The sequence below is a fragment of the Hordeum vulgare genome, chromosome 2H (assembly GCF_904849725.1).
Source record: "Hordeum vulgare subsp. vulgare chromosome 2H, MorexV3_pseudomolecules_assembly, whole genome shotgun sequence".
Classification (NCBI taxonomy): Eukaryota; Viridiplantae; Streptophyta; class Magnoliopsida; order Poales; family Poaceae; genus Hordeum; species Hordeum vulgare.
Genome location: NC_058519.1, coordinates 470,657,606 through 470,685,188, shown reverse-complemented (window position 1 = coordinate 470,685,188; position 27,583 = coordinate 470,657,606). Strand labels below are relative to the sequence as shown.

Below are 27,583 nucleotides of genomic sequence, written 5' to 3'. Positions count from 1 at the left end.
ACATGCACGCAAGTAAATAATCCATGCCGCGCGAGGTTATATCAGGAGTAATGTTCATTAGCATTGGAGCCGGAGCCGGACGTGGAGCGTAACCATGGCAGCACGCGTTTGCTTAAACAAAGCCGGCATCCATCTGGCGACCTGTACTTTTGGAAATTATTTCGGATCCATGTCAAAGCTTGCGGAATCTTAACTTAACCCCGAGTAGGGATTAGACGGGGCGAGCTGAGAGCCACATGCTTTTGCTTTGTGTAATCTCCCTGCTGTTTGGAGCTGATCCAGCGTCTCCTCTGATTTCACAGCGAGCGAATGCGCCAAAGCGGTTGACATTGCGGCTGCTCATGCATGGCTCATGGGTAACAGTGCTGCTACAACTTGCTATAGTTGCTGCTACTAGTATAGTATTTTGTTTGTCGCCCTTTAGCCTAATCCCTGCCTACAAATGGCCGCATTAAGGCCTGCTTCTCCTTCTATACATCCTTTCGTCCGAGACAAACTGCTCCCGCTAATGAGCATTGGCCTTGCTTCCTGAACCTGAAACATCCTCTCAAAACATCAGTGCTCTCTGGCAACTCTGGATGGAAACACTGCTCTGCTCCTCTGCAAAAGCTCAATTAGGTGCGTGACCATCCCTGACCAACGCACAGACCCTTAAATTCCGCGCTTGTTTGATGCTCATGTCATGTGCGTTGCAAACTTTGTTCCTTGCTTCTTGTTTCAATGCTCTGCCTGTTGCCTGTGTCTGCTCCTTTAGCATATTCTGAAGAGAGAACTCTCGTTCAGTGATATCTTCGTTTCAGAGCTTCTTCAGAGCTAACTGCCGTGCATGCCATGATTATCTGCACCCAGTAATGCTACACATACAGGCAATTACGGACTGATTTTGTTTACATGATGACATGGCAACAGATGATTGGAGAAAAGAAGAGTGAGGCGGGCCACCCCGATAGAAAATCAGGGAGGGCTGAGATTATTTAGGAAGGGTCCGTAATGTCCCCGTAAAGGGCCGGTAGATCTAGGATTATTGATCTGCACCCAACTCTTAGTTTCCTTTCTTTTCTCCGTGGGTTTAATTAGCTACTACTATCTGCGTTATGTCGCTCCGATCTGAGACGCATTCAGTTATGTGCGCAGAGGCAGCTTGACTATATTTCTTTGTCAAGACTCGACAGCCAGAAAGCATTCACATATTCTCTGAAAAAAGTCGTGCATCTGGTGCTTTCTCTTCAGTTATTATATCATATCATCTAGTACCTTTCCAGCGAGGAAAGGAAAAAAGAATTACAAATCCTAATACGTGCTCGTCAACGAGATGGCACAGCCATATGGCAACCTGGAGGCTCGCGGAAACGATGGTAGAAGAAACAGGAGCAACGAGTACAGCACAGATACACAGGCTGTTAGCCATAGACCCGTAGTATATGGTGTACTATAAACTATGCAAGCTAAGTTTGACAGATTAGATCCCTTAACCTGTAGGCTGGAGAGATTTCCTGGCCAAATCATTTTTCTATCTATCTGAAACAACCAAGATTATTATACCCGGACCCGGTGCAAGCACTACGTCCACATCATATCAGCAAGGAAAACGCTGTACCACCGCCCATTTTCCATGGTCTTTTCAAGGCACGCCGTCCATTTCCCCGTGAACTCTCATCAGTACATGCGATGCGCTTACCCCTACCGCTACCCGGCTACCCCTACCCCAACATGTGAACGCGGGAGGAAGCCGGCAGCTTGGAAGGAAGATCAGTCCACAAAGTGCATCAGAAGAAGGTCTAAAAGTCGAATCAGGCTTCCGTTGGAAAGACGCATGGTGGTGAGTTGAGTGGGTTATCTGAAGAAAAGCCTCCATCCGTCCAATCGGAGGGAGAGATCGATGGATGCTAGTAAGATAATCCAGGCCACTAGCTATTAGCTCCATTACCCCCAGGGGCGTGCCCACGTTCAGCTTGCCGGGTGCACAGGACACCGGGTGCAAAATTGTTTTCTTAGTAATTTTATGTATATTATAGTGTGTGGCACCCTCTTTTCATATGTAAAATATGTGTGATTTCACACTAGGACACCGGGTCATTTCCTCTCTCGGTCCGCCCCTGATTACCCCCAACCCAACTCACATGCATCACTGTCCCGCTGCCCCTTTATCCATAGTTCTATTGCACTTGTTGCAAGTTAACAACTGTTGTCATGAGAGCGAACGCAGGGTGGTTTGTCTAGATAGACGCGTGCGAAGAACCGGGATGTGTTCCACAAGTGACGCCAATAATTAGGTGAGTCTCCATCTCTTTCTCTAATGTCTTTGAGATCACATGGGGAAGATATTCTGGATAGCCTAGAAAAATGAAGTGCACCCGGGTCTCTTATAGCTTGGTATTTTTCTGAAACAATCGAAAACCATTATCGTAGCAAGTAATGAAGTGCCCCGGGGCCTTTCCGATGTATTGGTGCTTAAGTGAGGTGTTTTTTTAAAAAAAAAAGAGGTCCATCTCCGACCTCTGCATCAGAAAGATGCATACGGTCATCGCTTAAGTGAGGTACTAAGTGCAACTTTTTTTTTTGCCTCTTTGATTTTCATTTGGTGGAATGGTCACTTTATGGAGTTCCTTTAGCTACTCGGATATGTGTAAGATAGCAATTTGGTCTTTTGTCCAAACCATAGGCACATTATCGTTATTCAGAATTTTCATAAGTAGAGATTCAATGCCATGTTGATGTGTTTATGTGAAACCTAAAGTATTAGATGACTCCAATGAAGTGAATTTTTCATGTTTCTCCTCAAGTAGTTTTTGTCAGATTGTTTCTTTTAGCGCTGACTTGCGGGTCGCTCCAAACCAAACAAATGTATAGCAGCTCGTGCGTAAACTAAGGTCTGAATATACTCTATTTGTTCTCTAACGTTAGTTTTATTTATACTAATAATTATCAACTACAAAAAAATATCGCAAAATGTATTTTTATATCAACTATCATAGATATTGACATATTTTTGCTCTAAACTCAATTAAACATAGAAAGTTTTGACATTTTACAAAAAAGATCCTTACATTCCTCCCAGAAATTTCATAAGTGAGTAAAACGGTTGACCAAGTTTGATATTCCAAGATTTCAGATATTTCCATCTTTTGCTATTTTTGTAATTCGCTATTAACATTGATGTGCGTGGAACCATGTTCACTTATGTATTTTTATACAACTTAATTTTGAATCTGTTTTTCTAGAACATATATGATCGATCATTCTACCCCCTTGGGAAGTTTCACAAAGTATTGACATCCATGGCATTCTAGACAAAGTTCACAAAATCAAAGTAACATTGAAAAACACCGTTTGATGGAATAGTAAGGTTGGATTGTATTTTCTTCAGTGCGAACACCCCGGTGTCATTCCTTCACGAAATTTCATACACGAGTAAAATGGTTGACCAAGTTTGATATTCCAAAATTTCAGATATTTTTGTCTTTTGCTACTTCCTCCGTCACGGTTTAGAAGACATGGTTAAATTTACGTGTATTTTCATAATAGACATGGTTTAAGACGCATTGCATTTACTCATAGCAGCTAATTAGTACTCCGTTATACTACCTCTATATGCATGCGTAGTGTGAATGCTATTTTTTTAACTCATTTCACAGTCAATCAATAACCACCTAGATTCCAGAGAATTTTCATACACGTCTTTTAAACCGTAACAGAGGAAGTATTATTTTTTTAATTCACTATTAACATTGATGCGCGTGGAACCCCTTGTGTATTTTTCGTCACTTGCATGGTAACATATACCTGTCGTCACAAGGAATGGTTTGGCCCAAATTTACAAGTTCGTTAAAAGTCGACGGGACCAAAATAAACCCCCCAAATCACTTCGCATTTCTAAACTTTTGTTTGGAAGCTAGCAGCAATCCCACCGAAAATTCCGTAGGTCTCCATGCCGTTGGACACGCAGCAGCATCCAATCAAGAGCGAGAAGAAAAGAGGGGGAAAAAGACCGGCGGAGCCAACCGGAGAATGCGATGCGACCGATTAAAGGCGGACCGCGTCGGGATTTAGCGTTACAGCTCGATTTTTATTTTACTACAAGGGAACAACTCGACCGCCTAGGAAACGAAGACCGCAAGGCACAAGGTACGTACGTACAAAGAGACGGAGGGAGGGAGCGCAGCGCCGCGCAAGGGGCGGAAGCGTCCAAGAACCCCAATCCCGAGCTCCAACTGGAACGAGTCCTCATTCCCCTCTGCCTGTCCCCCCTCGAACCCTCCGCCGGCCCGGCCGGGAGCAGCAGCAGCAGCAGCGCCGCCGGCCCTGACGGCGGCCGGACGCGACGCCGTCAAGAACCGATCGATCCTCCTCGCCGGCCCGGAGTCCGGAGACCTCACGCGCGCCGAGAAGGTGACGAGATTCGGGTTCCTTCCTGTTCGTCTTTTCTTTCCTTTGGGGACGTCGATCCGTACGGTTTTGCTGCTGGAATGGCACAGTGATTTGCTGTATGGAAGTGGAGTAGTATGCGCTTCTTCTTCTCCTCTCTAGCCGTTCCTGTTTGAATGGAACAGTTCATGGGCGGTGAGATATGCTTCGTTATTTCCGGGGGCTCGGTGGTACACTAGTATTTTGCTTTCTTTTCTTCCGAGCTTCGGATTTTACCCCTCTTTCTTCTTGCGCCGCCTGAGATTTAACTGGAATTTTTTGTTCATCGAGCTGCGATCAAGCGCTGGTAATCGCCAGAAGCTTCGAGCGTTTGTTTCAGGAAAATGAGAGTTCTTTTACTGTACCTTTTTGTCATTTTGAAACGGACGAGCGTTGCTTTTCTCACATTCTTAGTAGTACTACTCGTACCCAATTGAATTGAGCACTGCTGCGATCAGATTACCCCCGTTGAATGGCGCCGTGCTGTCCAGATCACTCTGCCCAGTACTGCCAGACGATCCGTTTTCATTCACATCGCATTTACTACAGGTTTTTGTACTCCACCGAGCCAGCGCTGGTAACGTTCGGAATCTGTGGCGGCAGTTAATTTCTTCACCATTTTCAGAAGGTGAAGGCGAAGAATAAATTCGTTTCGTTTCTTGGTGCTGCCATTTCCGCACAGGAACCAAAAAAAAAGCCCTCCAAATCGAAACCGAAAGATCGGTGCCGCATCTCTCTCCCTTTGATTGATGATGGGAGCAGCGTAAAGACGCGTCTTTTAATGGCCAGACAGCCACGCGCCTACGCCCGAGACCGTCCGGCCGTCGGCGTGGTGGTAGGCGTTAAAATAGAATAGCCGGCGCGCGGCGGCAGCGCACGTCGCTGGGCCCCCGCCGGCCCGTGCTTCTCCCGCGGCACCGGCAGCAGCTGTTTTTACGTGCCGTCCTGCTCCTCTTTTACTTTTGTCTCTTTAGCCTTTCTGCGCTGTTTCTAGCTGTTGCTTGCTTGCTTCCTTCCCCTCGGGATCTGCGCGCCATGCCGCTACTGCTGCTGCTGTTGCTGTGTGGATTCCGCCGCCTGCCCGTGTGCGTGTGGGTTGGTCGCCTGCTTCCTCTGCCGGCGCGGCGGGATGCTCGACGTGGGTACGGTTTGGCAGCGCTGTGTTGGTGAGTGGTTGCCTTGTTGGTGACCAGGAGCCCGGTGCTTTCCGGTTTTTATTTTACTCCTAGTTGGAGTCGGGACACGAGTTACTGTGAGCCAGAGGGAGGAGAGGCTGTGCGGCTGTGCCTGTGTTTTTCCCTTGCATCAGGCTTTTGCGGATATGGTATGAGCGTAGTTTCTTGATGGATAACCAGTTGATCTGCAATGCTGCCTGCTGATTGCGCGATTCGTTTATTTTTGAGTTGTGTTGTCCCCAAGGCCTTGGCGCTTGTTGTTTCCTTGGATTATCATGTGGGAGTGGGGCATCTCTGTGCTCCTCTCTGTTGGCTTCATCTCACTTTACCCACTTGCATATTGGTGCCTGCCATGAGCATTTCTTTGTACCTGTACAAGTGTAGTAGATATTATGATTGTTGCTGTTATACCATCGCTAGTTTCATGTATTATGATTGTTGCTGTTATACCATCGCTAGTTTCATGTAATGATTTTACTGGTTATGTAATTATGCACACACAAGTTTAGTGTAATAAATAAAAATGTGCGATTTTGGGCTTGAATAGAACTGATAAAGTTGGTCAATAATCGCTGGATAATTACTTGACATATCGGGCACTCAATCGTTTCTTTTGGGTTCAGTTCATTTCCTTTGTACTGCATGTTTTTCTCATGTTGTCAGCTGCTCTATTCAGTGTCATCAGCCTGACATTTGCGTTGTCAATTGCAGATGACATTTTGATCACTACTAAGCTTCCACGGTGGCTGACAAGACCTCCGTGCTGATTATATTCTCGATTCAGAAGAAATTAAGTGCGCCATGCCAAGATCCAACTCAGACAGGGATGATATCTTCTTTGATGCATTGGATGATATTAGATCGGCAAGGGAGCCTTCATCGTCAGATGATTGTAGTACAAGTGGCGAAGGATTGGCACCGGGCGAATTCGAGTATGACATTTGGGCAAGTGAGCCGATGAGTGTTAAAGAAAGGCGTCAAAGATTCCTGGAGGGAATGGGATTGGATGACTTAGGTTCCGCTAAAGTGGATCTTTCTCAATGCCAGGCAGAGATAACAACTGCTGACACTTGTTCTGAGTTGCAAGAAAGGACTGTTATGAGCGACATCTCTTCTTTGGGTTCATCTATACCTGAGAATGAATCAGCATTTGATGCCGCCTGTTGCATAAGGGATCTGGATAGTGGAAAGAGATACGTGGTTCATAATGGCGGGCATGACGGACTAACTAGCTTTCTCAAGGATGTTGCAACAGATAAGGTGTTGTCTCTTCTAGAGTTTGAAAGCTTAGTTGGCGTTTCTCGATCTGTTCAGAAGTTATTACGAAGGGCATATTGTCAGAGTCCTGCAGCTGAGACAAAAGAGACTATTGGTGGTAAGAAAAAGGATATCAAAAGCTTGTGCAAAAACCTGATGAAGAAGAGGAGTTTTGGTGGAATGTGCAAGACTGATGTCCATGTAAAAAGCTGCACTAAAAGTATACCATCCAGAACAAGAGTTCAGCACCGAAAGAAGAAAAATGCGGAATTCTCTGCTGTCTATATGGGTCAAGAAATCCGAGCTCACAACGGTTTAATTAGAGTGATGAAGTTTAGTCCGTCTGGCTGGTATTTAGCAAGTGGTGGTGAGGACTGTGTTGTGAGAATATGGCAGATTACAGAAGTGGATGCACATTCTAAAATGTATGGGGGAGAGAGCCACCCTCATGAGCATGTAGAGAAAATTAAAATCCTTAAGCCGAAGCTAGAAGAGGGGCAGGGCCGTGCACTTGCAGTTATGCCAAGCAAGGGTTTTCACATTACAGAGAGCCCATTACATGAATTACATGGCCATACAGGTGATGTCCTCGATATGACATGGTCGAATTCAGATGTAAGTTTTTCGTGAGCTTACTCTTAGATTATTATCTTTTGTTGCATTTGCATAATTGCTTACCTTCCACTGGCTTGGTTTTGACTGCAGTATCTGTTGACCTCATCAAAAGATAAGACAGTCCGCTTGTGGAAAGTTGGCTCTGATGTTTGCCTTGGAGTATTCAGACACAAAGACTACGGTAAGAAGAAATATTATAAACTGAGCCATTGCAGTTTTGTTATTGCCTTATAGTATTCAGACACATAGACTTGGTTTTGTTATTTTAGTTGAAAAGAGTCTTATCGTATTCTCCAAAATTTTGAGCCATTGCAGTTTCAATATTTCCATGTATAAGAACTTGACATTCCTTTTGAAATTGCCAACAGTGACGTGCGTTCAGTTCAATCCTACTGATGAAAGATACTTCATCAGTGGTTCAATAGATGGTAAAGTTCGCATTTGGGATGTTCTAGACAAGCGTGTCGTCAATTGGGCTGATACCAGGAACGTCATATCTGCTGTTAGTTACCAACCAGATGGAAAGGTTTGGATCTGATCAAAATGTTATTGCAGATTATTTTGCATTACTGAATACTAATTCATGCTCCTTGTAAATCAGAACTTTGTTGTTGGCACGACTGGAGGAGTTTGTCGCTTCTACGATCAATCAGGTACATAGAAGTCACCACTTATCCATGTGGTTTTTGTTAGTTTGGATGTCTCTAAATAATGGTATATTATAGTACTCTCAGCTGAGCAGTTCGTTTCTGTAGGTGAAGACATACAACTAGACAAAGAATTGTTCATGCAAGGGAAAAAGAAATCTACTGCCAGTCGGATCAAGAGTTTGCAGGTGTGATATCTGCCATGATATTCTCTACTTGTATTTTGGGAAGCAATTCTTATGCCGACTCACTAATTCGTGATTGCGACTTGGCAGTTATGTACAAGTGATTCCCCTAGATTCCTAGTTACATCAACAGATTCCAAGATTCGAGTTGCTGATGGTGTTGATATTGTCCAAAAGTTTAAAGGTATATTTTCACAGAAGTTCCCATCCTTTATTCCGTTAGAAAGTTGCCATTTTTCACAACATTTTAACGTTCCATGTCCTCAGTGATCCTAACACCACCCGTCCACCCCTTTGTACCTTAATGATGCAGGGCCTTGGAAGTCGAAGGCTCTTTCAACACCATCACTAACATCAGATGGCAGATATCTTATATCCACCGGCATGGACTCCAATGTCTACATATGGAATTTTGACAATCCAAGCAACACCTTACAGAAAGGCGAAGCCAAATCGGTTCGATCGTGCGAAATGTTCTTCTCCAAGGACGTGACAACCGCGGTGCCATGGCCGGGGGTGCATCGGGACAGGCATGTCAAGCCGTCCCGCCTGACCGAGAAATCTACCAGCATGCCGGCTTTACACCGTCATGGAGGAGAAAGCCGTTCCCCTGGGACATGGTTCTTCGCCGACGGCATGAGGGGGTCTGTGACGTGGCCAGAGGAGAAACTCACTTCCTCGGCGAAGCCCGTAAATGGCCCCCGGCTAGCCGACTGTCTGTCGGCGATATCGGCTGCCTGGAACATGGTGATAGTGACGGCGAGCCACGGGGGAGTGATCCGGTCCTTCCACAACTACGGCTTGCCTGTGACGTTGTGAGGTTGTATGTAAGCTTTGGCTAGTAGCTTCTCTTTACTGACGACCTTGAGTTGTTGTTTTTCCTTCTTCCTCCGGAAGGGTTGGGAGAGTGGTGGAAGAGAGGTTTGTTTGGTATAGCACAAAGAAAAGAGGGAATATTTGTACCACGGGGGCTCATAACTTCTGAAGAAGGAGATTAATCAGTGGAGATGCTTGCTATTGTCCGCAAGCTCTCTCTTTTTTTCCTTCTTCATGAAAAGGCATCAAAATTGTTACTCCGTTTTTTTGTTGTTAGTTACTGCTAGCATTTCTATCTGTTGTGACTATATAGGAGTATATACTTTCTTTGTACCATTAATAACTGTAGTTGGGGAGAATAGTTTAGTTCTCTACGAGGTAACTAACTTACATGGCCCTCTGTTGAAGCTGTTTTCAAAGATGGTGTGGTGTTGTTATACTCTTAGAAGACCTTTCAGTACAAGTCGTGATGTTTTTTTTGGCAGCATTTCAGTCCAGTTCATGTCAGTCAAGCTGGTGAGGTGACGTCTCCTACCAGTTGCTTCCAGACTTCCAGTCACGATCATGTGCTTGTTGTGATTCTCCTCGTGTGGCTATGCGCGTTGGGTACAGAAAGCGCTACTGGAATGAGCGACGTTCAGGTCCAACTTGGTGAGTTGGTGGCAGGAAAAGCTCCAACCTAACCCACAACGCAGGCGGAGCCGCACGTTTCGATCGGTTCGGCTCACTCGCATCCGTCACCTGCCTGCGCCCCATTTTACAGTTGCAAATATTGCACGTTCCTGATGACAACGTTCACGAGATGCATGTTGCTGCTAGGCTACACATGTACAGTACAGTACAACACAGGGGGCCAACAGTGAGGGTGTGTTCAATAGCGTGCATAAGGGTGCATAAGACTAAAAATTTCCTCTCCGATCTATTTTTAGGTGTTTGATAGGGTGGATGAACTCTCCTCGGCATAGCCCAACAGATGCAAAAAAGCCCCAGAACTATGCTGAAAGGAGCTCGCCCATACAGGCGAGCTTGGCTCAGCTACGCTCACATCGACCCCAGCAAAAATCCCTCCCCGACCCACTCTCCTCGCTCGGCCTCCCCTCATGCCCCCGAGCTCGTGACCTACCGCGCCGCCCCGCCGTCGCATCCCCGCCGCCAGGACGAGCCCGCCGTCTGGCCAAGAGGTAGACTCCTCCCCCTCCGCCCTCTCCCTCCCCGTTCCTTCACCTTCCCCCTCGCATCGCCCCGCCAGGACCAGCCCGCCGTCCCGCCATCGCGTTCCGGCCGCCAAGCCTACCCGTCGTCCCGCCGTCGCGTCTCCAGTAGCCACTCTGCCTCCTCCCCCTCCGCCCTCTTCCCCCCATCCTTCACCTCCCCTTCCGCCATCTTCCCTCTTTCCTTCACCTCCCCCCTCCTTGCTGCGTCGGACATGGCTGCCTCGACAGGGACATAACTCTTCCCCCTCCCCCCTCCCCCCCTCATATTTATTTTTGCTCATTGCTTGTGATGTTGGAATAAATCTGTTGTGTTAAGTTTCACTTTTTTGCATATTTTTCTGCTAAGATTGAACTTGTTTGTATTGTAATAGATGGATGAATTGGCAAGAAAACGAAGGCAACTAATGTGAGAGGAGCTGGTCTAGTGGCTGGGTTGTATGCTTACATGATAGTCTTGTTTAGAAGGGCTAAACAACAAACACCGCGGATAACCGTGGGCAGCATGCCCGATCGTGCCATAACTAGAGAGTCAAATTTGAGATATGTGGGAGAGGGGAGATGGGTTAAAAGTTCCCACAGGTAGTAAATTAGAGCGTGCTACCCAAATATATTAAATTTCTACCATAGCTAATAGTTACCATTTCATAGGAAAAAAAATTCCTTGTTGATGCGGGGTATGCTTTGAGGCCGGGTTTTCTTCCACCATACCGTGGCACGAGGTACCATTTGAAAGAGTATGGACGAGGAAACCATTCTCAAAATGCTAAATAGTTGTTCAAGTTAAGACACTCTTCTTTGAGGACAACGGTTGAAAGGGCTATCAACAACACTTGCCATGTTGAAACACACTCTGACTTGTACAAGGCTGTCATGGACCTTACTATGTTAGATCAAAATGAGCGCTTGGCCGTTTTAGATTACCTCACAGAACATAAGGCAGAAGGCCTTAACTTTATGAAGATGGATGAGGAATTCCGTCAAGCATCGTTCAAGCGTATCTTGAAAGCAAATCCTGATCTTCTTTGAGTTGATGTTAGTTGATGCTTGTTGAAACTGTCCCTTTTGGTTATGGTTATTATGTCTTATGTGATATGAATCTACTCGTACACTGCTACAATTTATGGTTATTATGTAATATGAATCTACCCGTGCACCATTACAAATTATGATTATTATATGTGTTATGTCAATTGTTGATTTTGTCGTCATGGTAATATTTTTGCTGGAATTGTTCACTCAAATGTTGATATGTTTTGTCAATATTGTCTTGGCGCCAAAAAATATATTCATGCAGCCTAGCTCAGATACATGCTACCAAACACAGTCTCGACATAGCATGTCTCGTTTGATGCAGCCTACCAAACTTACATGTGCGCTTCAACAGACTTCTTCTATATTAGATCATCACCATCCTGTATTACAACTCCGGAAGGCCGAATAGAGGTTCTAAGACATACAAAACCCCACCAACCTTTTTATGGGAAAGATCCAACACTAGTTGGCCTTTCAATTTAACATTATGAGAGAGTAGAGGAAACAACAAGGTAGGGTGAATCCTAAAATCAGAAAAGGGAAAACAAATTTGGAAAAGATGGCCCCGCCATCAGCACAACGTGCTATTTATGATGGATCCTGAAGGGGCTCTCTAAGTATTTTGCATCTCTAAGTTTTCTTGGCTTCGTAGGTACGTTTTGTGAGGGATTTTAGCACCTCTTAGTGAGGTTACAAAGAAGGACATGTCTTTTTTCTACCGCAGAGGACGAAGTCTTCACATATTGAAAGATAACTTAAAACATGCTTCTTTGCTTCAATTTTCTGATTTTAATGAGACATTGTGATGCTAGTGGAATTGGTCTATGAAGGGTGTTATACAAGTGGGCAAACTTGTTGCAGTTGTTTTTGAAAAAAATGAATGGGCCTAGTCTGAACTATTCTACTTACTATAAAGAATTATATGATGTTGTTCGGACTTTATAAATTTGACAACATTATTTATGGCCCGAAGAATTTGTTATACATTCTGATCATGAATCATTGAAGCATATTAAAAGTCAAGAAAAACAGAATCATAGAGATGCTAAATGGGTTAAATTCATTGAGACTTTTCCTTATGTCATTAAGCACAAAAATGGTAAAGAAAATGTTATTGTTGACATATTGTCTCTTAGCTATACTGTGTCTCACAACTTGATTTTAAAATATTTAGTTTGGAGACCATCAAGGATAAATATGTGCATGATGTTGAATTTAAAGATGCAATGCAGAATAGTAAAGAAGGAAAACGTTGGAACAAGTTTTTCATTAATGGTACTAATAGTTCTCTCCACTTCTAAAAATGTTTATGGGTTAAGTGGGCAGCCGATATCATTACTGTTCAATATTATTCAATGTTAATTTTGTTTTTTCATAGCTCACATCCCGTAATGTGTTTGAATTTTAGACTTTGCTTGGAAATAGAACGTCATCCTCTTAACATTGCTTATTTTTTTATAGATCATTTTAAACTTCAGAACATTGTTTTCGCGTGACTTTCACTGGTTTCCACCAAATGTTGGTTTCCACATGATATTCTCCCGGAGGTTTAAAGCTATACCAACTTACTTGTGTGTAGTTTTGCGCTTCAACGTGCTTCTTCCATATTAGGTCATCACCATTCTATTTTACACCTCGAGAAGGCCAAATAAAGGTTCTAAGACCTAGAAAAACCCATCGATTTTTTATTTGTTTTGGAAAGATCCATCGCTTGTTGGCCTTTTTATTTAACATTACTAGAGAGCAGCGGAAAGACCAAGATGGGTGGATCCTAGAACTAGGAAAGGAAAAAATAAATTTTAAAAAGATGGCCCCAATGGGGCTCTCTAAGCATTTTGCATCTATAAGTTTTCTTGGATTCATTGGTACATTTTGTGAGGGATTTCAACACCATTTTTTGCACCTCTTAATGAGGTTACAAAAAAAGGATGTGTCTTTTATTTTGCTACCGCACAATTCGAAGCCTTCACAATATTGAAACATAACTTAACACATCCTTCTTTGGTCCAACTTACGGATTTTAATAATACATTTGAGCTTGAATGTGATGCTAGTGTAATTGGACTATGTGTCGTGGGGTTGTCACGACAAGTGTCCTCATCTGAGAACTTAGTTGTCAGACCATAGCATCGAGGCCAAGCCTTGGATGGGGTTGATCGGGAACCAGAGAGGCAAGTATACCCATGTTCGGCTCCTTAGATGAGGTAAAATCTTGCTCCTACTTGTTTTTCTTATTGTATGTCAAGATCTCGATTACAAGGGTATTGTTTCCCTACCTATGGCTCGAGAGCTTTTAACCTGATTGGTTACTTTGGACGACCCATAACCCCCCTTTATATAATAGGTAGGGTTCCTCATGTTTACAATGGACTTCGGGTTCTACCTGTCTACGAAGTCCTGCTCCAAGTCTTGGTCCTTACCAAATCGGAAAGTTTCCGGCTTGTGCATGATTTTGGTGAGCTGGCTTATCGTAAGACGGCCCAGATATCTTCTCTTCATGACCTTGGTCATTGGCCTTCTGTTTTCCGTGGCTCATTAAGATCCATATCTCATCCTCATTGGGCAAACCCGAGCTTGGGCCTCATGGTCTCCAAGGGTCGGCTCATTTCATAAGCTGACTCTTCTAAGATCCGGCCTAGGTAGCCCAGGTTCTATCAAGGGATAATATCCCCAACATTAGCCCTAGTTTAGCTTGGACTTATCCAATGTAAGCTCCTTATCTTTTTGTACTTTGCATTTCTTTCGCATATCCCACACAATCTTCCTTTGCTCACGCGTGTCATGATGTGTCAATGAATCCAGCGTTTGACCTATGTCAAAGTTTTTCATATCTCGGGAATCTAGAGATATCCCTAGAAACAGATGCGACACCTCGGGTTTCCCACCTCCGCCTAGAAGTAGCACGACAGGGGGGCTAGGCTCCTTTCCACCTTGCGCACACGTGCCTCTTCTTCTTCCTGGCAAAGTGCCCCGCTCTTCCTTGCTCCCCCTCAAGCCTGAAGCCCTATCACTCTCTGGTGCTCACCCGTGCCCGCAACCGTTGTTGAAACTCCATGCGTGGACACCTGAGTTCGGATGAAGCCCAACAAGTTCATCCATCACCGTGTCTCAAATCTGTATGTCCATCTCCAATGTCCTCTCATCACCATTGATCATCATTGTTCTTAGTTATTCTTCATAGTTTGTTGATCTTAATATGGCCTAGATTAAAATAACTTTCTACTATGTACCTTGATGTTGTCATAATGCGTCCGAATTTTCTAATCTGTTTTACCACGATAGTTTTTCCTTCCATTGCTACAGTAGCATTCGTCACCTTCATCTAGGTTTTGCCTCCATTTTTGCCTCCTTTTCAGTAATATTTTGCTTAGAGCTCCATCAACTGCAATCAATAATTGTTTGTGTAAAAATTAAGACATGACTGTGCATCTATGTTACCGGCTTATGCTCTATCACATCGTATGTGTCATCTTTCGTAGTTTAACCTTTTGTGTCAGCTTACGCCTTCGTTACCACTTTGTAGGGTGTTGCCACTTTATGCGTCCCAAGAACATGGCTTCCAAGAACAAGGGGAAGAAATGTGTTGAGCTGGCTCGAGGAACATCTTCTAAGCAAAATAAGGTTGCCAATTTGGCAAAATTCAGTATGTCACAACTCGGGCTTGAGGAGCTTGTTAAGATCAGCTTATTGCCTCCAAAGGAAGAAATAGGATGGAGCGCCCCTCAAGAGGAAACCCGGCCTCAACCAGACCTAGGTGAGGTTTTGTCTTTGGTGATCATCTCAACCGAGGCTTTAGACTGCGAGGTTCAAGATTCTTTGGCAACATACTTCAACATTATAGGGCCTTGATACGTCTCCAATGTATCAATACTTTTTTTATTATTCCATGCTATTATACTATCAATCTTGGATATTTTATATGCACTAATATTCTATTTTATATAATTTTTGGTAACTAACATATTAACCTAGTTGAAAGGATTGATACGGTTAATTAGAGGGGGGTGAATAGGCAACTACCAATTTTAGGATTTTCTTTAACAAATTAAGTTTAGCAACAAATAGGTTGTCTAGATACGCAACTGAGCGAGCAACCTATATGATGCTAACAATAACAAGCAAGTAACAAATGCAAGTAAAGGTAAGAAGTGACCACAGGTGGAACCGATGAAGACGAGAATGTGTTTCCGTAGTTCCTTCCCTTTGAGGGGAAGTACGTCTCTGTTAAAGAGGTGTGGAGGTACAATGCTCCCCAAGATGCCACTAAGGCCATCGTATTATCCTCACGCCCTCACACAATGCGAGATGTCATGATTCCACAAGTGGTGCCCTTGAAGGCGGTGACTGAACCTTTACAAACAAGGTTGGGGCAATCTCCACAACTGAATTGGAGGCTCCCAACGAAACCACGAAGCTTCACCATAATGGAATACTAGATCATTGATGGCGCGCGTTGCCGCGCCCGTCAATTTTTATGTAATGATAGGAAATAATATAAATATAAGGTGGCACGAGTAAGATCTAGTATGCTCTGGAATTAGATCTACATAAGATCATTCCCATAGGATCTCCTGGTTGACCATCGAAATATAGCTCCCAATGACATGAATGTTGTGAACAGAAGCCAACATTAGCATAGTCGCTCATGGTAGAAAATTACTTAGTACTATCACATACTGCCTTGTTGCTCTAAGGAAACAAATATTTTATCGAAAGAAAAATAACAATATGCATTGATTTCTTATACCAAATTATAAAGTTACATGTGGTTTTGGGAGCCAATATTAAAAAGAATGGTTGAAAGATGACTAAACCCACACTGGGTTCTAAAATAATGCGTCCAGGTGGTAGACTCAATGTCATCAAGGTGTATCCGTACTGAACCTCTTGTCAATAGATGTCTTAGAATTTAGGCAACATCCTCTCCAAACGTTGATCAAGAGGCAAGAGATCTCCAGAGTCCTGGAACCAAAGTTGCTATATAGAAAGTCCATATCATAAACTATATATTGTCCAAACAAGCAGAACATGGAATCAAATGCCCCAAATTTAAGTAAATATTGGTAGGTGCAACTTGGGGACTTTCAATATGTATGATCAAGGAAAAGATTGCCTAAAGATGACCGAAGACAAATTTAGTAAATAAAGGAAATGAAGAAAAAATGTACATTAACCTGAATGTCATATTCTACTTCGAGTAAGTCTATGTCAGCAACGTTTATAAACATAAAGGTAAACTAAAAATGGTCACAATAAGTCTATGTCACTATGATTGCCTCCAAGCATAAAGAAATCACATTGCTTGGCCACATTCCGACATTTGGCTAAAAACCAGCAACGTTTCACTGGGTTTAAGTGAGGGCTTCTCATAATACAATTTCCGAATAATTTCTGTTGGTTTCATATTATAATAAAGCTGACATCTCATACCTTTCATCATAGAAATAACCATATTGGTTTATAATATCCAGGCGAGACCCGCTTTGCTAACTGGGTCATAGTATACCTGCCAATAGTTATTTTATGGAAGTGTTGGATTTGTAAGATCATCAAAATTTAAATTGGCAAGCAACATGTAAGGGCGGGAGTTTTTATACCACACGCGTATATCACTCTCGGAAGGTTCTCTTAGAGGTTCATCTCGACAATATTCATAGGCACTTCAACATATGAAGCGAAAAACCCCAAATTCCATGTCAACAATTGATTTGCAAAAGGTATTTGGTTTGTATCAGCTTGGTTCATGAATATTGCAGTCATTACACAAAATACATGGTACCATCGAACAAAAAAGAAAGCTTCTTCTAACCTTCAAAGTCTAAGCTAAAAAAAGTGGCAGAGAGGTAACTTACTGCAGCTATACCATCTTGTTGTCATAATAATTGGCATTAAACTGAGAACCCTCTAGCGCCATTCCCATCACCTAGGATAGCCAAAGGCTGGTCGATACAAAAAAACTTGGAAATGATGTACCTCAGTTGGTAGCTTTTAGAGATGTAAATACAAGTGATCATGGAAAAGCATCAGCACCAAAGCTAGACTTTGACAGATTCATAGAAAGATAATGGAAGCTGCTTAAGGCACCATGAGCTAGGCAGAACACCGATAATCATTGCAAATTTGTTGTACATGCCTAGTGATGTCGTACCTCTCTGTACAAGATATTCTCACCGTCAGAACCCAACAATGTTTTAGACTTGAAGAACATTTCTTTCTTGCTAGTTTATACTGGAGACCTGCTAGTTAAATTATGTTACTTCAGGAAGAAAAGGATCAAAATAGTTCAGAGAAAAAAGGTGCAATAAAAAGAAGAAATTTGATCAACTTGATTGACAAAGTCGTATTGACTTTTATATATCACTAAAACAACAATTTGAACTAAGTGATAAACCAATAACCATGGTGCATCAGAATACACAATATGCAATGAATATGACCTGTTAGACTAATATTTCTGGGGCTACCATTTCATTTCAAACAAATATAATCTTGTTCCATAATCCGTGCCTGTTGCTTGGGCATATAACCAACAAAGAATACGACAAGCCAACAATACAGAAACTTTGTATACACAAAAACCTTAATTTTCTACCATGTGGACAGAACAACTCTATCAAACCCTGAACTCTTGTGTGTACACTTGCTTATGAATTCAAGATTGATTGTTAGCTGACGGGGAGGTAGTTCATGCAGTAGCATGGCACAGAGAAATTTAGTTGTTTCCCTATACATGTCCTCTCTTGTGCAGTGCCATACATCTCCTACAACCTAAATTCTGATGGGCATTAATCCGAGAGGCATGGCTTACATGTGGTTGTCGGACAACAATGGTGAAGAAGAAGTTGCCCACCAAGAGACCCATGTACCAAGAAGAACAGAGTTTGATTGAATTGAAACAGAGTTACGACCTGATATAAGATGAGGGAAGACTTGTGTTTAGATGGTTGAGCACCTGTGATGGACGGGTAAGGCCACGACTGTGATATTGAGTTGCACAGGAGGGGGCAATGTGCGCTGCCGCGGAGTTCATCCGCCGTCCCCGGATAAGGGCAAGATGGGACGTCATTCAACACTACCGTAGATGCCGCAAGATCCCAATTTATGTGTGTGTAGATGTGTCCGGCCCAATGGCCAAAATCCCTTGTCACATGCTCGGCCCTCCCAACAGCACCCGAAACCCTAACGCGGGCTCCATTGCCGCAACCTCGGTGGAGGCGTCGTCGGCTAGATGCCATCGGCGCCAATTATTTAGGGATGGGTGCCGGTTTTGGTGGCGTCGTAGCCCGGCAAGCAGGTGCCTTCCCATGGGCGTGTCTGCTCGAAATCAAGATTGCGGGATGGGCGCCTCCATCAAAGAGGGAGGGGCGATGCCGCTTGGCCCAGAGATCTGGGAGGGCCGCTGCCGCTTGAGGTCGAATCCGACTGCCAGCAGTTTCTGGTGGGATGGTCTGCGAGAATAGGAGGTAGGGGAGGGGGAGCGCTGCAAGCCTAATTGTCTCTGTCGCGCGAGGATTACGATGGGCATGGGAAGCAAACACGCCGCGGTCTCCGTCGTCGTCCACATGGGAGAGGGAGGGGCGCGAGCGAGGAGAGAGGTCATGGGCGGGTGAGGACTGAGGAGAGACATCATGTTGAATTGTTGGTTATTTTTTTGAGTGGTATGTTGAATTGTTGGCTGAGATGGGCTTCTTGCTCGTGAGGCCTAATCAGCCGGAGGCCCGATCAACCAGCGCACTTCGATTTTTCCACGGGAGTAGCGTCCCTATAGGACAGCCGGACCACTTGTTGCGAAAACGAGGGAGATAGCGCGCTAATGGTGATCAGACGACCAAAAATAGGTCAATCGTGAAAATGAACGGATCTGGTTGCTGATGGCCTGGGAGGGCTAGAATTAGGTGCAGTTTTACTGTCCTAAATGGATTCGAGGTGACCTCAACTGTCTAGGATGCTCAAATACCCAAGAGTAACAAGATCCGCAAGGGATTAGTGGGGGGGGGGTCAAATTCCTCTTGGTGGAAGTGTAGATCAAGGCACTTTCAAGCAAACCCTTGAGTATGAAAAGTTTTGTTGGCTAGGGAGAGATATCAGGAGAAAATGTAGCTTGGAGAAACAATGGAGCTTAGGGTTGGGAAAGGTGAACTTATCAGGGAAGAAGAACTCCTTTATATAGTGGGGGGGGCATTTCCAACCGTTACCCACTCACTCAGCTTGCACATGAGCGCCACTAGCCAGTGGTACTGGCCAAAGCACTTCCGCCCCAGAGCGGTTCTACCGCTAACTAGGGCGGTATTACCTCGGTTACTACCGCTTGGATCTTTCCAGGGAGCAGTACTACCTCTTGGATCTTTCTAGGCAGGGCAGTTCTAAGGTTAGAGGCTCCATCGAGGCGGGAAAGAGGGTGCGCGAAAATGTGTACGTGATGATTCCACCCAAACCTTTCCGATGCGGACCCTCTCTTAATAGTACGAGTTTTCCTACGACTCAAGTCCACCTACAATGAAACGTAAGAAAGAAATTCATCTTCATTTTAATACACCGAGGGGCATGAACCGTCTTGTGCCATATGATGAAATACCTGAAAGGCTTAGTGCACATGATTAGTCCATAAAAGCATTGTCATCAATCACCAAAACCACCAGGGTAGAAATATGCCCTTACAATCTCCCCCTTTTTGGTGGATTGATGACAACACGGGATTTTCGCAGATGATATACACAAGATAGACTGCAAACCCCCACTATGTACAAAATATAAACAACCCCCCTAGATATGTGCACTATTTGAGTATGCTTCGGGAATGCAAAATGCACACACTAGGATCAGCACCCCCCTACATTTTATAGACATGCACTACTTGCATTAATAGAATATGAAAGCAATATAGATGCAAGAAGTGATGTGAGCACTAATAATAGGGCACAAGATAACCATCTCACTAACTAAGACATAAGATAAAATTAAGGCAAGATATGTCTCACACCATATGACGTAGTCTCACAAGAGTCTCACACACATAAAAGAAAGCAAAGAAAAGCAAGTGATAGATGAGTTCAAGAGTGAAATAAAAATAGGCAACGAAAAAAACACTCGTGACTCTCGCAAATCCCTAAACTCTCTCCCCATTTGGAAACAAGACACCAAAAAGGGCATAGAGAACTAAGAAGATCCATGAAGATGGTAACTCCGGTGAGTGACATCAATGCTCTACGGACTCAGAGCCAGGAGGAGCAGGTGATCGAGGCAACTCGACGTCGGAATCCTACGGGCAGTGTTCAATGATCCTCGTGTCTTCATCAGTGAGTCTGTCCTCACAACTGCTAGAAATCTGTAAGCCCAGCTTCCTACCCATGACCTTTTGACGACTTATCGCTGCCTTCTCGGTAGCGTGAGCCCTGTACTGACCCTTTTCCTGCATACATAATAGCTTCTTCATCTTCTCCTTCAGCTTCTTAGCCCAAGATGGCTTAGTAGAAGGGGTCGCAAAACTAGTGGCGGTGCCACATGTTGTCACAAAGTCCTCATCTCCTCATCCTCCTCGTCATCTTCATCCTATGGTAGATCCCGCTCAGAAGTAGTATGAGTAGCCCACTTATCCTTATGTCGTAGTTGAACCACCTTGTGTGATACCATCTCCCCACACTCACACATATATTCAGGAAAAGTCGTTTCCCAAGTTTTCTCAATCAGATGCATCAGATAGGGCCCATAGAAGGGGCACTTATGATCAGAATCAACAAAAAGGATCTCAGACCACATAACACGAGAAACATCAAATGGCTCCACATTAATCTTGAACTTATGATGCTGACAGAAAAGTAGCAAATCCACCAAGTACGGGTGTACCTGATCCAGATTCCCAACACGGGGAAAGAGAGTGTGCCGGAAGATGCGGTGCATAACATCTAAGAATGGTTCCAGCACCCAAGTGGACTTGCCCGTGGTCGAGGAGATATTCTCCGTACTGTACTTGTAAAGGTGGCACTTGTGGGTTGAAGTAGTCTCTTTGTGTGCACGGAAACCAAGAGGGGTCTCGAGACCACTATCCTCATAGCCTAGTAGATTGGTAAAAGTCTCTAGGGAGAAGAAAGCAGCTTGTCGTCGGTCATCCAAGTCAGGGTCATGTCCTCATCACTCCCCAAATGCACCGTGGCAAAGAACACATCAATAATCTCTGGATCTAAGTCTTTGTTGAACTGCATAATGTTGAGAATGCCCAATTTTTCATAGAGTGGAAGAGCAGTCCCGAAGTACCTAACATTCTGCTGCATATATTCCATGCCAATGGATTTGACATGTGGAACATACAAGTTCTCCCTATTCTTCAGTACATCATTATAGGTTGAAAGTTGCTTCCTCGTCCAGAAGGGACGGTTGCGCATAGATGGCTCCTGAGGTTCCCCATAGGGATAGTCCTTGCGAGACATCCAAAAGTCCTTAGCAGTTAGAGTGGCCATGGATTGGGACTTCAATGGCGTGATGGTAGGCCACTTCCCCTTTGACTTGAAAGATTGATGACTCGCACTATCTTCTTGAACATTCTCCTGTGGCTGACTTGAGCTATCTGCTTTAGTGGTGCGGTAATGCTTCAAGCTTCCACGACTCGGGTTCACCCTACGCTCTTGAGGAGCAGAGCTGCCACCTCCTCAGATCCTAAACGCAAACCATGGGGAAACATGAGAGTAAATGAAGGAACCAAAAGTGGGAGAAAAGTTGACGTAACAGAAGAAAACACGTGTAATTGTCACACGAGAGCGGTAGTACCTCTAATGGGCGGTAGTATCGCTCGGGGCAGAGACCACGGGGTGGCTATCACCGCTGGTCAGATCTGATAGTACCGGGGATGCGAAGAGCACATATTTCTTACTAGAACATCAAATCTACCCCCTAGCCGCCTTCCACATCCTACTCATGCCATGATTTTGACAAAAAAAACAAAGAATGCATCTCATATTGCCCAAAACCTAGATCTAAAGAAGTAGACCAAAACTAGAGAAGATCGGGGGCAATACTGGTATCCATGGCAAGAGGAAGTGGTGGGGATTGATTCCACTGGTTGGAATCATAGAAGAACGGCCGAAAACAGAGATCGACGGCTGCCACCGGAGCTCTTGGGTCACGTGGAGAGAGAAACACACAAAGAGTGGAGATGAATGGGTATGGGGAGTAGAAACTGTCCTTGCCTGTGCCACATACCCTCCTGTGATTTCGCATGAGCGGTAGTATCACTCTGGGAGCAGTAATACTGCCCAACGGTAGTACCATTGGTGGCAATAGTACTACGTGTAATTCGAGGTAGTACCGCTCGGGGTGGCGGTAGTACCACTCCATAAGACGCCAAGGAGACTCCATGAGGTGGAAAATGAAAAAAAACCATGATTTTGTTTTACAAGAATTGCTCATGAGACTCGGAACACAAACATGGTGAAGGGGAAACACCAAGTTGTGAAGAAATAAACAAGAGAAAAACCAACTTGTGGTGACACGAAACACAAACAAGCTCTCAAAAAGAAAATGCCACACTAGGAGGGGGTCGTGGCCGAAGCCACATATGTTTGAGTCAATTGGTATGGCACCGTGAATATTTTAACCTTGGGCCCATGAAAAAAACTCGTCTTTGAAACACACGTGTCATCAAGAATGAATAATGTGAAAGACTTGACCGATTTATGCATAATAGGGGAAGGGAGAGTTCATTGAGAGAACAACGCTCCCCATTGTGGGGTGTGCCTAACATAAGTCCACATTGCTAGAATCAATGATATTTAGCTCATGCCTTAACTCGCGAAATCTTGCTTCACCCAAAGGCTTCGTGAAAATATATGCAAGTTGTTCATTAGTGTTGAGGTGAATAAGATCAATCTCCCCACGTTTGATATGACCCCAGATGAAATGATGATGAATATCAATGTGCCTCATCTTGCAGTGTTGAACCGAGTTGTTGGAGATGGAGATAACACTTTCATTATCACAATAAAGAGACACTTTTTCACAAGTGACACCATAATCCTTTAAAGTTTGCCTCATCCAAAGAAACTGAACACAAAACTTACAACAGCTACATATTCGACCTCGATGGACGAGAGAGAAACACAATTCTGTTTCTTTGAAAACCAACTTACCAGAGAGCGACCAAGGAACTAGCAACATCCAAAAGTCAACTTCCTCTCCACATGGTCTCCCGCCCAATCTGAGTCTGTATGACCTGTGAGGTCAAACGAAGCACCTTTGGGATACCATAAGCCAAAGTTTTGGGAATGAGACAAATATTGAAAGATTCGCTTGACATCCATAAGTGACTTTTCTTTGGTGCGGATTGAAATCATGCACAAATTCCTACACTCAAGATAATATATGGTCTAGGTGCACAAAGGTAAAGCAAGAAGCCAATCATAGAGCGGTATACCTTTTGATCCATAGCTTTACCATTGGGATCTAAGCCAAGTTGGCATTTGAGTGGCATGGGAGGGTTTGCCTTGGCCCGTTGGAGTTCATCCATCTTGAACCTCTTGAGCATGTCTTGAGTATATTTTGCTTGGTTGATGAAGGTTCCTTAACTTTGTTGCTTGACTTCGAATCCAAGGAAGAACTTCAACTCTACCATCATAGACATCTCAAACTTTTTGGTCATTAGTGCGGCAAACTCTTCATTAAAAGATTTGTTAGGAGAACCAAAGATAATATCATCAACATACAGTTGGCATATGAACAAGCTCCCTTTGACCTTCTTTGTGAAAAGAGTGGAATCAATTTTTCCAATTTAAAACCCACGATCTTGTAACATCTCGGTAAGGTCTTCATATCACACATGTGGGGCTTTTTTTAAGGCCATAGAGTGCCTTATCAAGAATGTAAACATGATTGGGGAACTTGGGATCTTCGAACCCTGGGGGTTACTAGACATATACCAACTCCTTAGGAGGACCATTAAGAAATGCACACTTCACATCCATTTGATATAATTTGAAATTATGATGAGCAGCGAATGCAAAATACATGCGAATATATTCAAGGCGAGCAACAGGAGCAAAGGTTTCACCGTAGTCGATACCCTCGACTTGCGAGTAGACTTGTGCTACCAATCTTGCCTTGTTGTGAATGACGACACTTTTTGCATCTTGCTTGTCCTTAAAGATTCATTTGGTTCCAATGACGTCGTGGTTCTCCTTTGATCTCAGCACCAACCATCACACTTTGTGGAGCTCGAAGTTGTTGAGTTCATCATGCATGGCTTCAAGCCACTCCATGTCGTCGAGCACTTCTGAAAAGGATCGAGATGGACCTAGAGGGGGGGGGGTGAATAGGTACAGTTCCAAATTTTAATAATTACTTAGCAATTTTAGGCAAAAGTGTGGAATATGAGTGTAGGCCTAATAATTGCTATGACAAGGAGTAAGCTATTTAGGGTGAAGTAAGGCAAGCGGTAAACAACAATATAAATACAAGTACGTAATAAGGATTAACACAAGTAGAGAGTTAGGGTTAGGAATAACCGAAACTCCAAGAGAGACGAGGATGTATCCCGATGTTCACTTCCTTGGAGGGAAGCTACGTCACCGTTAGAGGGGCGGATATTACCACGAAGGCACACCAACACCATGAAGGCTCACCCTATTCTCCCTTTGAGATAACTCCACGAAGGCGTTTCTCAACCACTAGTGGTAAGACTTGAGGTGGCTAACAAACCATCACAAACTTTCCGGGGGAAATCACAATGGTTTGATTCCTCTCCGAAGACTCCTACCGCCTAGGAGGCTCCAACCTCCAAGAGTAACAATATCACGGGGATTGCTCAAAACTTGCTCAAATCACAAATCACTTTGGTGGGAAGGAGGAGAAGGAGACGATCTATCTTTTGATTGGAACAACACTCAAATGGACTCACAAATGCTCTTGGGATCCAAGATTTGGTGTAGACAAGAGTGAGTGAGAAGAAAGGTGGTCTTGGATGTGTTCTAGCTGTGTTGGACACCCACTCACGAAGTGGGAGGGGGTATATATAGTGGGGAGTGTAAAACAGCCGTTGGGGACACTTTATGTCACACAAGATTCGAACGTCCGGCAGTTTATGAAAGTCCGGGCGTCCACAAGGGGTCGGACGTCCGACAGGGGTCGGTCGTCCGAGGGTTGTAGATATGTCTGGGAACACTGTGAGGTGAACAGGGACCGGACGTCCGGAGAAGGCCGGAAGTCCGAGTTATTCGACTCAACTTCTTCTAGTGCAAGGTTCCGGATTTTCGAAAGGGGATGGACGTCCGGCCTCGGACGTCCGGAGGGAGCCGGAAATCCGAGTTATAGGGCTCACGTTCTTCTGGTGCAGGGCTCCGGATTTCCGAAGCTGGTCGGCCGACCGGCCCTCGGATGTCCGGAGGGAGCCGGAAATCCGAGTTATAGGGCTCAAGTTCTTCTGGTGCAGAGCTCCGGATTTTTGAAGCTAGTCGGTCGTCCGACCCTCGACCGGCCCTCGGACGTCCGGAGGGAGCCGGAAGTCCGAGGCATTAGACCTGTTTTGAGATAGGAGCAGAGTAGAGAATATGTGGTATTGAGCAGAATAGTGAAGATGTGGTATGAGCAAATTCATCGCAAAACCTGTGATCCCCTCTTAATAGTGCGGGATCCCTATACTCAAGAATAGTAAACTCAAAAGGATAGTCTACATCATCTTTTCTCAATCCCGAGCCTTCTTGACATATAAATCCCGATCTTCTCAGACCACCTTGGCACATAATTCTTAATCTACTAAAGTACTTGCCATCCTGAGATACACTCAACAAATAGGATTAGTTTCCTATGTATGTGTTGTCATTAACACCAAAAGTCGATTAGGGGCATAACATGCACTTTCAATCTCCCCCTTTTTGGTAGTTGATGACAACATATATAGAGGTCTTAAAAAAAGATTTAACATACATTATAGCCTTGGAGAGGTTTAGTATGGAGCTCCCTTTTAATGTGTGTATCGAACATATAATGGATCATCATGTAAAAATAATAGATCATTATAGAAAGAGTGGAGGAAAACATAATAGCCTATGATGATATCATAGCAATCCATAGCAATCACAACATTCATAAGTAGCCATACATGAGTTTATCCATTACATTACACAACCATGCAAATTTAGACTAAAACTCCAAAGGCTAAAAACTACGATACATTACTCCCCCTTTGGCACCAAGTACCAAAAAGGGAGGCACCAACAGCATCAACCATTCTCAGAGCTCATCAACATCATCATCAGCATCATCCTCATCGTCAGGCAAGCCACTGCCACCAGCCTCGTCAAGAAAATCAGCCCACTCAGGACCATATGGGAAGCCAAAGTCAGAAGGAGGGGCAGCAGGAAGGGCCTCATCATCACTCACATCAAGAGCGCCCGAGTCTCTCAGACGAGCCTTGAGGGCATTCTTGGAGGAGACTAGGCGAGAAACCACATCATGGGTTTGACCACACTGGAAAGAGACGGCCTTCATCATAGCAGAATGTGCCTTGCCAATGAATTTGGCAAAGCGACCGAGAGGAGCGGAGCTAGATGAGGGGGTTGCTGACCGGGCAGCAGTGCGGCGAGTGGATGTGGAGGATGCGGTTTTCTTGGGAGCATAGTTATCCGCCATGTGAGCGCACTGATGATGTGTGTGAGTGAGAGCAACAGAGAAATCAGCAACATGATTAATAAGAGCCTGGATGAAGGGGGCATGAGGGAAGGCTCGCTTGTATTGAAAACTAGCAAGCCGAATCTCATGCCATAGAAAGTGAGGCACATTAATTTTGCTCTTGGGGTGCTCGTACAAGTGTGACATGATGTTAATACAATAGCCACTACAAGATCCCTTATCACCCATCTTGGGATAGATGGTGCGGATAAGACAGTGAAAGATGATAAAGTAAGGTGAGCGCCAGATGGATACCTGGTTAAGATCCTTCATGCGTTCATCCGCATCAAGCTCACGGAGTGGTTTGAGGAGATACCCACATGCCTCAATGGACTTATGTGCATGGTTAGGATCATTCCTATGTATTTTGAAGCCGGAGTTGGGGAAACCAAGTGCGGCAACAAATGTATCATAAGAGGCTGTGAAGCGAACGTCAGAGGTGATCCAGCTAACAGTGTGGTTTGGACCAAAGAAGCATGTGGCATAAAACTGGTGAATGGCAGCAACGTTAAAATCTCGACGAAAGGCAAACGGGGCAGCAAGCCCCGATGACTCAATAAGCTCAATGGCACCCGGGTATGTCGCCG

At 44.3% G+C, this 27,583-nt stretch overlaps 1 protein-coding gene across 3 annotated transcripts; it reads left to right on the top strand.

Annotated features, from left to right (window-relative positions):
• The first annotated feature begins 499 nt into the window (after positions 1-499).
• LOC123426697 (uncharacterized WD repeat-containing protein sll0163-like) lies at positions 500-9,485 on the top strand. 3 transcript variants are annotated; one of them, XM_045110568.1, is made up of 8 exons: positions 500-618; positions 6,291-7,451; positions 7,542-7,632; positions 7,820-7,977; positions 8,053-8,104; positions 8,207-8,286; positions 8,374-8,467; positions 8,597-9,485. In XM_045110568.1, the coding sequence occupies exons 2-8, from the start codon at positions 6,381-6,383 to the stop codon at positions 9,100-9,102; spliced, it is 2,052 nt and encodes a 683-aa protein (XP_044966503.1). In that variant the 5' UTR covers positions 500-618; positions 6,291-6,380; the 3' UTR covers positions 9,103-9,485. The 3 variants fall into 3 exon arrangements, with proteins under 3 accessions (XP_044966503.1, XP_044966502.1, XP_044966504.1); XM_045110567.1 differs by lacking the exon at positions 500-618 and adding an exon at positions 4,109-4,389; XM_045110569.1 differs by lacking the exon at positions 500-618 and adding an exon at positions 5,249-5,728.
• Positions 9,486-27,583: the final 18,098 nt, after the last annotated feature.

Coding starts and splice junctions, on each gene's coding strand:
- LOC123426697 (XM_045110568.1), top strand. CDS start 6,381: ATGCCAAGATCCAACTCAGACAGGGATGATATCTTCTTTGATGCATTG. Junction 7,633..7,819: donor ATTCAGACACAAAGACTACG/GTAAGAAGAAAT, acceptor AATTGCCAACAG/TGACGTGCGTTCAGTTCAAT. Junction 8,468..8,596: donor TATTGTCCAAAAGTTTAAAG/GTATATTTTCAC, acceptor TTAATGATGCAG/GGCCTTGGAAGTCGAAGGCT.